Source organism: Frieseomelitta varia, unplaced genomic scaffold (assembly GCF_011392965.1).
Source record: "Frieseomelitta varia isolate USP_RPSP 00005682 unplaced genomic scaffold, Fvar_1.2 scaffold_135, whole genome shotgun sequence".
In the NCBI taxonomy this organism is placed as follows: domain Eukaryota; kingdom Metazoa; phylum Arthropoda; class Insecta; order Hymenoptera; family Apidae; genus Frieseomelitta; species Frieseomelitta varia.
This window is the reverse complement of record NW_025109028.1, coordinates 1,136,700-1,147,874: the sequence shown is the minus strand read 5'-3', so window position 1 is coordinate 1,147,874 and position 11,175 is coordinate 1,136,700. Positions and strand designations below refer to the sequence as shown.

The 11,175-nt window shown below is 36.2% G+C and overlaps 1 protein-coding gene across 3 annotated transcripts; it reads right to left on the bottom strand.

The window, feature by feature from the left end:
- Positions 1-163: 163 nt before the first annotated feature.
- LOC122531272 (1-phosphatidylinositol 3-phosphate 5-kinase) lies at positions 164-10,111 on the bottom strand. Of its 3 annotated transcripts, none has more exons than XM_043659077.1 (14): positions 9,012-9,872; positions 8,621-8,835; positions 8,341-8,530; positions 8,035-8,272; positions 7,754-7,960; positions 7,469-7,683; positions 7,032-7,374; positions 6,597-6,957; positions 6,258-6,528; positions 3,479-6,176; positions 2,818-3,368; positions 2,410-2,742; positions 2,169-2,330; positions 164-2,103 (listed from the first exon to the last, which is right to left on the bottom strand). In XM_043659077.1, the coding sequence occupies exons 1-14, from the start codon at positions 9,124-9,126 to the stop codon at positions 1,907-1,909; spliced, it is 6,096 nt and encodes a 2,031-aa protein (XP_043515012.1). In that variant the 5' UTR covers positions 9,127-9,872; the 3' UTR covers positions 164-1,906. The 3 variants fall into 3 exon arrangements, 2 of the variants coding, with proteins under 2 accessions (XP_043515012.1, XP_043515022.1); XR_006307243.1 differs by having other exon boundaries at positions 1,963-2,103; positions 2,169-2,343; positions 9,012-10,110; XM_043659087.1 differs by lacking the exon at positions 164-2,103 and having other exon boundaries at positions 2,132-2,343; positions 9,012-10,111.
- Between the last annotated feature and the right edge of the window lie 1,064 nt (positions 10,112-11,175).

Genomic DNA, 11,175 nt, shown 5'->3' with positions numbered 1-11,175 from the left:
TATTTTATTTTATTTTATGTTTTTGCTTCTTTTTTTTTTTGCAGTCGAACAAGAGACATTGCAAATATATGTTGAATTTGATTCTAATTGACTATGAATCTAGAGGAAAAAAAAGAAATTTTTCGTACTCGTGTTTCTTGTCTTCTGTTGTTGTTGTTTTTAGTGACGATCGAATTTGTATAGATTTTATGTAAAATCTTTGTGATAATAGTCCAAACGAAAGGCAAAAGAAAAGAACATGTTCATGCTCGATGCGACGAGGGCAATTAGATAGAACCACGAGGCTAATGTTATAATGAATACTAAATTACGGCGAATTATTATGTAAAAAATTGTAAAAAGGAATTTACTGATTATGTAATGTCCACTAAATATTTATGTAAAGTTACTGGAAGAACTATATATACATTTCTTAAAACTCGTTCACGTGTGAGAAAAAGATCACTTGCTCAGTTAGTATATCCAGTGTAGGTCATTTTTTTTTCTACGAGGAAAGAGCAGTGGAGCCATATTAGCTGAGCTGTTTCATCGTCAATTGAATTTATAAAATAGGACGAATAGAGATTTCGTACTTTACATGTAAATGATTTAATCATAGATTTCGTATTATCCACAGAAATTTCTTGTACGACAGTTTGCTGTAATTTACCTAACCAGTATATAATAAAATACTGTTTTTTCATTTCAATCATTTTTATCCACCTGTAATCGATGACGTGCATCGAAAGTTTAGTTCTCATTTTCCAGTTTCAACAATCGTTTTCACAATAGTTTATTTAATCTCACGATGCATCTATTATTTTATTTAACATCACGATCATCGAGTCACAAATTTCAAACAAACGAAGGATTGTTATTATCATTTTTATTATCCCTTTCTAAACAAGCATATAAAAATGAATATTGAAATGAATCGGGTAGTTGCAGATTTCTTACTTACAGTAATTAATTAAAGTATAGGTCTCGAAAGATACATTGGGACATTATGATCAGTATAATCTAATTTTCAAAGATGGAATAGTTCAAGTATTCGAGTTTCGCTGCAGCTTCATGACTGTGCGTTCATTTGTGTAAATATGGTAGAAATAATGCTACGCAAAAATTAAGTACGAGATGTTTTTTTGTAAGGTAAATGCTTTAATGTCTTTTTTTTGTGTTTGTAACGTATAGATCAGTGTACATTATACTTTGCTTTTGTGACCTGATCATAAGATACATATGTATATTGACTAGATACATATGATATATTGACTAGATATTTTTTTTTTTTTAAGAAAAATGTTGTCCATTCTAAATATTTAAAAATTTTGAAACACTGATCTATAAACTATTATGAAAATACTATTATGTTATAAATATACTAAAAGCTATTATATTATTATTATTATTATTATTATTATTGTTTATTTGACTATCAATAATAATAAATAATGTTCATGTACATAATTTTGAGAAACGATTTAAATAAAACATTAATAATGGTGCTTTCATAGACTTTTATGTAATTTCATGTAATTCTCATTCACGCCCTTTGTGCTTTGAATATCGCTTACGAATTTTAGTATTAACGTATTATGTACATGTAATACAATGACCAATGTACCAATATAAATGCAAATGCGAAACGGCATAGCTCAAATGTTAGATCGCTACATAAATTACGAAATTATACAAGACTTTCTATTATAATAATGGTAACTTATTTTTATCACTTTTCCATTATAAAATCTCGCAATGTCGACTAGTAATAATTCTGTATATTATCAATATACAATTACATATCTCTATACGCAACGCTGCTTATTACATTTATGTCAGCTGATAATAGAAAATATATATACAGTACGTTTAGTATACAGTATTTGTGAAAAATCGAAAATCTCATTATTTGAAAGTCACATATTTATCATGTTTCTACACCTCTACCTAGACCGTACCACCTGTCCGGTACAGGTAAGAAGTATCGGTGCATAGCGGCTATGAAACGAGCTCGATATTCTTCTGGTGATATTATCGTTGGCAGTTTTCCCTGGCCACCTAATATACCCGATTTCTTCACCATTGTTTCTAACTTCTTATCCCAAGTAAATGTTCGTATATAATCTGTAATTAGAACAGCATTCTGAAAACATCCTGTAACTAAGAATATTGAAATTCTCTAAACTTACCTATTATACCTAAGACAAGTTCATCGGAGTTTGGCTCTAAACCTACTAGTAGTGAGTAATCCATCACAGAGTTATCAGCCAAGAATTTCGTATCTTGTTCAATGGCTCTATTTAAAACCGCTTTGGAATGTGATCTGATATAGAGCGGCGAATCGCAACTCACTGGAAATGTGTCCTTACATATATTTAACTGAGAAGTTTATATACACGAAAGTAATATTACACACACGACATTACTTACTGTTTAATAAATTTTCGTCAAGCAATACGAGTTCTCCTTCCTGGCACATATCGTCAGGATTTACGAGCCGATTTCTTACCGATCCCTTCAAATCGAATTTGTCCGTTATCGTTCGTTTGTAAAATAAATTTTCCATCACTAGCACGCTGGTCCGAAGTGCCGCGTTTGTTGTATTGTTTTTAAAAGATACTCTGTAAACGCCGACTATCTTTCCTAGCAACGTCGGTTGCTTAGTTTGTTGGCACTTTTCCATGTAGGAAAAGTAATTTGGTGCAAAGTCGAGAAATATTTGCATTTCTAATCGAGACATCTCTTTTATAATGAACCTGTCATCTGTAACAGATAATGTGTCGAGTCATTTTATTTTATTTTATTATTATGTAACATAAATTCACTGTAATATTGTACCTCGACTTTTGCAGAAAGTGCTTCCGCTTTTTCCACCTCTCGCGGCCCATTGTACGCTACGACTTAAACTTCTCGTGAAACCGTCTTCCCCGCACGGTAAAACGTTTTCTCTGAAAGCGGCAAACTGTGCAGCAAAATATATCCTGCAATAGAAATTCGTCGTTGCGTCGTTGAATTGTACTTCGATGTAATTTTGTTGTTTTTTCGTTTTAGTGTCCTCGTCCGTGTCTGCAGTCACCGATGAACTCTGCGTGTTAGAATCCACATTTGAAATAGTCTTGTCCGAGTCTAAAGGACTTGCAGAATTCGGGCTGTTCCCCCGGAAGAATGACAAAACAGACGGCCGCTTGAATTCGCCAGATTGTGTTAAGTCAGGAACGTTCTCTTTATTTTCGGGGAATTTACGTTTGTTCAATGGGCTGGGATTCAGATCGGGCCCTTTCGTCGAACGCATTAATTCGTGAAGTGTATGTTTATAGTCGTGTGAATCCAGTGCGTATGCGATTATAGATGAAGGCTCTGATTCATACACCACTATAGGTACAACTGATCTGTGACAAACAAACGTGAAACATTTTTTTAACGTGCTAAAAATATAATATATAATATAAAGGAAATATAAAATATAATATAGAGAAATGTTTCAATATAGTCAACAAACCCAAGGGGAAGTAAGTGATGTTCCAGAGTCCCTAAAGGATTTGGTATTGGTTGAATAACAGGAACGGATGGTAACAATTGCGACAAGATGGTCTTCTTCTTCTTCTTCTTATCTGGAATATCGTCGAAAGTAACAGGCAGGACGTCTGAATGCGATCTTTGATGCATCTTTGGGGAACCTTGAATGACAACGATATCTTCAGGGTTATTATTTTCTAAGACTTCATTGTCTGAATTTTCTAGGCCTTCCATTCCTTGTAAATCGTTCTGTACAGCAGCAATTGCGTCGACAGCATTATAATCTGCAGACATAGGGCTTAGATCTTCCAACTGCGATTCCGATGCGGTATCCTCCGTTATGTATCCGTCAGTATCGATTATGCTATTACTTCCAGTTGTCAACGATCGTTCAGTGAATCGTCTTGGCCTCTCGTCTTTCTTCTTAACAGACATCTCCAAAATCTTCGCGTTCCAGGTGAACACGACTTCCGATATCAATCGTTTGAGAATCACTATCCCATCCTCGATCCTGAACATCAGTGCTTGAACTTGTTTCTCAGATACTTTCCCCTCCAGTTTTTTGTTTTCCAACGTTGGCGACGTCAGTTTCAACTGGATCTCTTCGATCTTATTCTTGAAGTACTGTTGATCCTTGCCCAACTGTTGTTTAACAGCGTTCAAAATATCCAGATCCGTTTGCAAGGTCGTCAGTTTTTCTCGTATGCAGGAGAAAACTTCGTCCCCCTTCAACGCTATACCTTTCATTTCTTCTATCACGTCTGCGTGCTGTTTCGGATCGTACATGACATTTATTACCGGCGGCGGTAGCGAGATCTCCCACTGCGATATTTTCGTGTACTTGAACACGGCCAGCATGTTCTTCTTGATGAAATACTGACAGTGATCGTGATGAAGCGAGTGTTGGCAAGTGTCTGTGCCCCGTCTAGTGTACGCGCTACCGTGAAAACGTAGCTCCAGATACTTTGCGAACGACAAGGACCAAGTGTCATCGGACATTGGTACTACCGGTGACACACCTTTACATTTCATACACTTGCTCCACATTAAGATTTGATTCGCACTGTCTTGAGAGAACGGATCAGTGCTCATTTCGTTCAGAGTAATGTGTATGCATCCGCCGTCGTGCACAAACCGCCGGACATGGTGAGCGATTTGTGCCCGACATGCCTGGGCAGGGCATTTGTACTCGTATGTCAAGCAATAACGCTCTAAGAAACGTCCGAGCGCGATGTCGTTTCTTCCATATAAATCCATGTTAACTACCCAAGGGTTCACGCAAAACGCTGGCGTATCATTATTGCCAGTGTGTGAGAAGCTACAGAACAACACAGACAAACGTTGATGACTAGCAGGATCCAAACAATCGGGCCACGCGGGAGGTTCGCTTACTTCTGACTGTATCAGAATTTGTTTCTCCGATAGAACGTTATTCGTTGGATATAGTCGGCTGCCGCACGCTCTAAAATTAGCTAATAAGGCCTGTACCTCTCGGCTGTCTACGTCCGTCGTTAATCTCGCTTGAACAAACGGATGCTGCGGTTTCAATTTCAACTTCATTAGAGAGCTTTCGGTTGCCGACTGTTCCGCAGATACGTTAACCGTTTTGATCTCTTTCACTTTGTCCTCAAACTGCGCGGAGTAAAAGATCTCTCTTGGGAAGAAACTTCGCAGTATGCAATTCCTTCCTGTTTCAGTCTCCAAGTAAGGTATAGAAAATTTTAGATAAGGCGAGACGCTTAATACGGTGCCCTCTAATGCTTTCTTAAATTTATTTAGCAGTGGTAAATCGGCAACGCTCAAGTGTTGACCATTTGGACTAGTTTGATTAAAGACATCTTCCTCGTCTTCGTTCAAATACTGATGGAGAGGATCACTACGATCGCTAATGGATTCACCATAAATACGTTTCTCTTCTGAGACGATCTTTTCTTTTATTTTTGATTTTTCAACCTCTTCTTTAACATTCTTATTTGACTTTACCGTGGTTTTACCACCAAATAATTCTATTGTACTATTTGGATCTTCTTTGCCATCCATGTCAAGATTGGAATTACTATTTAAATCACTGTTTATCTTGCTTGTTAGACAATTGCCAGCAGCTGTTTCATCAATTACAGAGGACTTTGTTTTAGGTTTGAATAATTTTAAAGTATCGTATGGATCACTATCTTCAGATAATATAGAAGATATTTGCTTGACAGATCCTGAAGGTAACATATTCTCAGTCTGATATGAAACTATGTCTTGCATTGATGTGTTTTCATTCACTGAAAGTTCTATTTCTAGCCGTTGTTTATCGCTTGATACACTTCCGGAATCTTCCTGAATTTCTGATATTTTTAAAATTTCTGGACTATCTGCATATTCTTTGCTACGACTTAATAACAAATCATTTCCTTCACTAGCTTTATTATGTAATATTTTATTCGTTTCTGGAAAGTCTTTGAAATCTTTGTACGTATCATCCAAAAATGGATTATCTTTAGAGGACGGTGGTCTTGCAAATTCATCCATAAGAAAGGACTTTTCGAGACGCCAAGAATAAGCGGCAAAGATCATCGTTGAAGTTACATTCTTTACTTTTTTCAATTCTGTTTGCGAACCACCTCGTAACAAAATCGTAGCACCTAAATGTGGATTTGCACATCCCTCAAAGTACATTAGTGTTTTAATACCATCTAAGAAAAAAGGAATAAAATATTAAGTTTCACTTTGCCTTTAAAAATTTTCAGAAGTTGTAATGTAACTTCGTTACTCACTTTTCTCACTTAAAAAGTTTCGTAGATAGAATTTTTTACATGTACCAAGCATGTACCTTGCACTTATGTGTGCATCAATAGTATTCACGATGTTAGCACCTGTGCACCGTGCAATCCTTTCAAGAACACTAAGTTTCACATTCAAAACAAGAGTTACTCCGCATTCTCTGAGTCTGTCTTGTGCCAATCTGGAAACAGAACGATGCACTAATACAACATCTGGTCCAAGTGCGGTGATTCTAGCAACTGTATGACCCAGATATTCATTTTCCTATAAAATAGAATAGCTTTATGACATGTTTATGGTGCAAAAATTAATTATCAAATCTCTTTTCATACCTGTAACATCACAGGTTCTAAACTTAATAATTTTCCTTCTACGCGTTGATACATCAATCCACACTGAAGTAACAAAATTTTTGGATGAGCTATCATTGCATTCATTCCTCTATGTGCAACGTTTTTCGTACAAACTACACCAGAGACGATTTCACAATCGTCTCTACTTCCGCCCGGGCATTTTTTTATTTGTACGTATTGTCGAATATCCAAATCGTCGACATTATGATTTAAATCTGGCCTAACAAAATCAATAATTTGATGGGCAATAGGTAGTATTACTTCCAACCAACTTTGCGACAAACCTTCTTTATTAAGAAGCTGCTTAATCAGTGAATCTTCGTGTTGTTTGTATGCAGATCTGTTTAATTAAATATATTTAAATACAAGCATTGTTATTGTTATTACAAACACTCATACCTGTTTGATACTCACATTAGACATTCATACGCGTGTAATTCTCCAAACATGGTTCGAAGATTTGTCGGTTTGTGCCAACCAATTTTTTCTTTAAATTCCTGAACCTGTAGCGTATCGTTCAAAAGATCATCGGCAATTTTAAAATTACATTTATGCGATTTCACTGTGACTTCTTTTTGTTCAATTACGCCGTCGCTACTATCTACAGAAATTGTAGTCAAGTCTTCTGATGTAGGTCTCTTTAACGTAACAGTAGATGCTTCTAAGTTTAAATCTAAGTAAAAACTTGAACTAGAAGATGGCAAACGTCCAGTCATTTGTTGCGTTGAATTTGAAGGTTTCGTTTCACTTTCTGAATCTAAATTACACATATTTGGTCATTTAACTTAATTTAATTTAAATCAGTAATTTTACACATGTGAAGTAGTTCATTTAAATAAACTGTCTGTTACCAGTTGTCGAATCATGTTGTGGAATAGTTTTCACCCATGCCGGTTCTTGAGCATCACAGGTGTTTTGAGTTTCAGTTAACAAATCTATGCTTTGCATATTCAATAATTTCACTGGCTTAAATATCGTTGCTGTATCACTAAATACATTGTCAGCAATGACTGGTTCTATGAAACCAGCTTCCAGCAATGCTTCTCCTATGGCAGTAGCTTGCACTCTATAAAATATTATATTTCAGTCATTGTTGTTTTTTTTAAATGTATTTTCTCTTAAAGTCTTCATTTTACCGAGTAGCTGCCTTATTTTGTGCTATCATCCAGTTTACTAACTCATTAGCCAGAAAGCAATTGTGGTAACTCTTTAGTCTAACTCTGTGTGTTTGTAAGACAATTGCTTGGCTAGATCTAAACAATTCTTCATAGATCATTCTCAAAGAAGCTGAATTTTGTAAGACAATAGAACGTTCCTGTGATGTTAAATAACTAGTTGTTGGTCTGAAAATCATATTTTCACAAATCCTTTAGATTATATCGAACTATATAACGTTTAAGTAGCCAATAAGATATACCTTCCAATAGCATATTTTTCTTCCATGTATCCTACACTTGGTTTCCTGCAGATTGAAGTTTCATCTTCTGCTGATTTATGTGAACATTTTTGAGTTGCAGGTGGCGAATCATTTCCATACTTAACCTGAAGATCTTCTTGCAAAGCTTTTAAGTCCGCGGACAGATCACTTCTCATGTCCGACGATTGTAAGTAAGATAGAACTACTTTGCAACAATAAGTACAAACTCTAAGATCACCTGTTACAAAATGCTTATTACTCAAACACGAATAAATAATAAAGAGCAAGCATTGATCATTTATGTACCAGTGCATCCCATAATTTTCCCAGGAATTTGATCAGAGCAACATTTCGAACAAAATATTTGGCCGCAAACGCGGCAATGATGTCTCCTACGAAATGTTGTAAATCGTTCACCACATTCATAACACTGTTTGCTCACGCTATCTGGCATCCAATAGCTTCTTAACTGAGAATCTTTGTACGAACGTAAGTTCTAAATTAAATTAACAATACATTAAATATATTAGTCAAGTAATTTGTACCACTTAACGTACTTAACATTAGTTACGTTACAACAACTTACGTTGCTTTTCAAAGCAACAATGTTACTAATACGTTTTAGCACATTTGGTAAACTTCTACCTTCGCGAGTATCTAATGGAAAATTCATCATACTAGAACCGTCATCTTCAGGTGATTTCTCAGTACTTTCTGACTGTTTCCAAGATTCAGAATCAGACGAGCTCTGTTCCTCGTTAGTAATAGGAGAGATCGTAGAATCATCAACATTCTGTGAACCTAGAAATTGAACATACATTATACACATATTGATTGTTTATCATTTTATTACATTATTCATTATTTATCTAATGTTTGTTGATGTTAAAGTAATAAATAAATTAAATTGCTCCAAGTAAATTAAAAAAATACTAAAAAGGCTGAAATGTTAAAATATAATAAACAAATTATCTTACTTTTAGCGAAGTTAAAAAATTTGGAAAACAGGGAAGCTACAACAGGTTGACTTTCTTCGGGACTCAACGGAGCGAACTCCGTAAGTTTCGACGGTGAATTCATATTTTTGTTCATTTTGTTCAGTGCTATCTCCTCACAGACATTTTCGAGATGAACTATTCATAACATACTGTTTTCCACCTGCGCCGACCACTGTATACAAATACTTCTTGACAGGAATATCAGATGTTACGTGCCATAACGTAATGTATTTATCCTTCCTACAGATGGCACTGTATTTACATAATATGTAGAAGTTAATGTTGGTGAAACTGAATGGATTTTTATTTATATTGCTGTTCTTATCCCACGCCATTGCCCCCCTTGTCTACTGCGCGAAAACGTTTGTCCTTGTCATACGTTACTACTCTCCTTGTCTATCGCACCAACATATTTATCCTTAACGCATGCTGTTGTCTTCATGTCCGAAAATTTCTGTCCTTGTCTACCACTGTTGTCCTCCTTGTCTTACGCGTGAATATGTCCTTGTCGCACGCTGTCAACTTCCTTGTCTAATGCGCCCATTTGTCTGTCCTTGTCGCACGGAACTGCTCTCCTTGTCTACCGTGTATATATGTCGGTCCTTGTCGCACGCAGTAGCCCTCCTTGTCTAATGACGATAGACAAGGAAAACAATAGTGTGCGACAAGGACATCCTTCGATCTATTGAAAAAAAAAATTCAACTTTTTACACACACGGTTTTCTAGGACAAAACATATATACAAAGAAAGCGGAGAGCTTAATTTTAAGGATGCATATAAAAAAGTTTGCACATTATTCTTCTTAATTAGGTTTTTTTCATAATTAAAGCGAATTGTCACAAAATGGGCATGGTGGCGCCATCTAGCGGTAAGTCAGTGGTACTAATTATTTCTAAAAATACTTATTTCTGCATTTTACGGGTCAAATGTGGTATGAAAAGAAAGCTAAGGGTCTAATTAGGGTAATATAGTCACCAAAATTCACAATTCATTTCGCTAAATTAGGTTTTTTCGCAAATGAAAATTTCTCTGTTTTACGGGGTAAGAAACACTAGCGTCGCGTTGTGGCAAACCAGTGGAACTAAATGCTCTTTAACCATATAAGGAGAATAATTAATTTTAATTTTTCACGCCACAAATTTGCAGTCCACGAGCATATATTTTAGAGATAATGCTATCAGTTACGTTCACAAATGAATTTGAATCCAATATTCACTATAGTTTGCAAGAAATTACGCACTCACTACTGACACTACTACGAACGTAAACGAAATTGAAACATTCTTTATATACGTAAATTATACTTAAACAAAACGCAAGGGTCTCTAAAATCGAAGACGCAACCATAACAGTTAGGCAATGATTCCTCATAATTAATTTCTTCTCGTAATTTGTGGAAAAACAGTTTAAACGTAACAGTGGCGCCATCTATTGCTAACTTGGTGGTACTAAAAACAGAATTTTCTACTTTTAGTACCACCGCGTAATCAATAGATGGCGCCACCATCGTTTCTAATGTAGCGACCTATAGTTCCTCGAGTACGAGTTTCGAACACCAACTTGCACAAGCCGCAAGTGGCTGTGCGCCTAGCGTTGAAGTCAACCGATATTCGATGTTAAGCAAACAGAGTGCGGAACCGCTAGGATGGGTGGAGGACCCATCCAGCCTAGCGAATAGTTACAACAAGCGTGTCTGGGGTGTAAGGAGTCGCTGCCATCAGCCCCACTGATGAGTCTAGGCAGAGCCGACTCTGAGACGAAACGCGCACAACCTTTCCTACCCGAAAAGGTTAGAAGCAATAATAAATTTCCCAAAGCCGAAGACCATAATCGAATTATAAAGCGTTTCCTTGGCATGGTAAATTTCCATCGGCGTTTCATAAGAAATGCCGCTGCTACACAAGCTCCATTGACAGAATTATTAAAAGGAACAAAAAAGAAGGACAAAAGACCCATCAACTGGACGGAACAGACAGACTACGCATTTAAATTATGCAAAGACTCGTTGGCGGATGCGGCACTACTACTGGCCCATCCAAAATTAAATAACCAACTACAATTGATAACTGACGCATCTGACTTAGCTTGTGGGGCTGTACTCCAACAAGAAGTGAACGGTTTGTGGGAACCCATAGCGTTTTT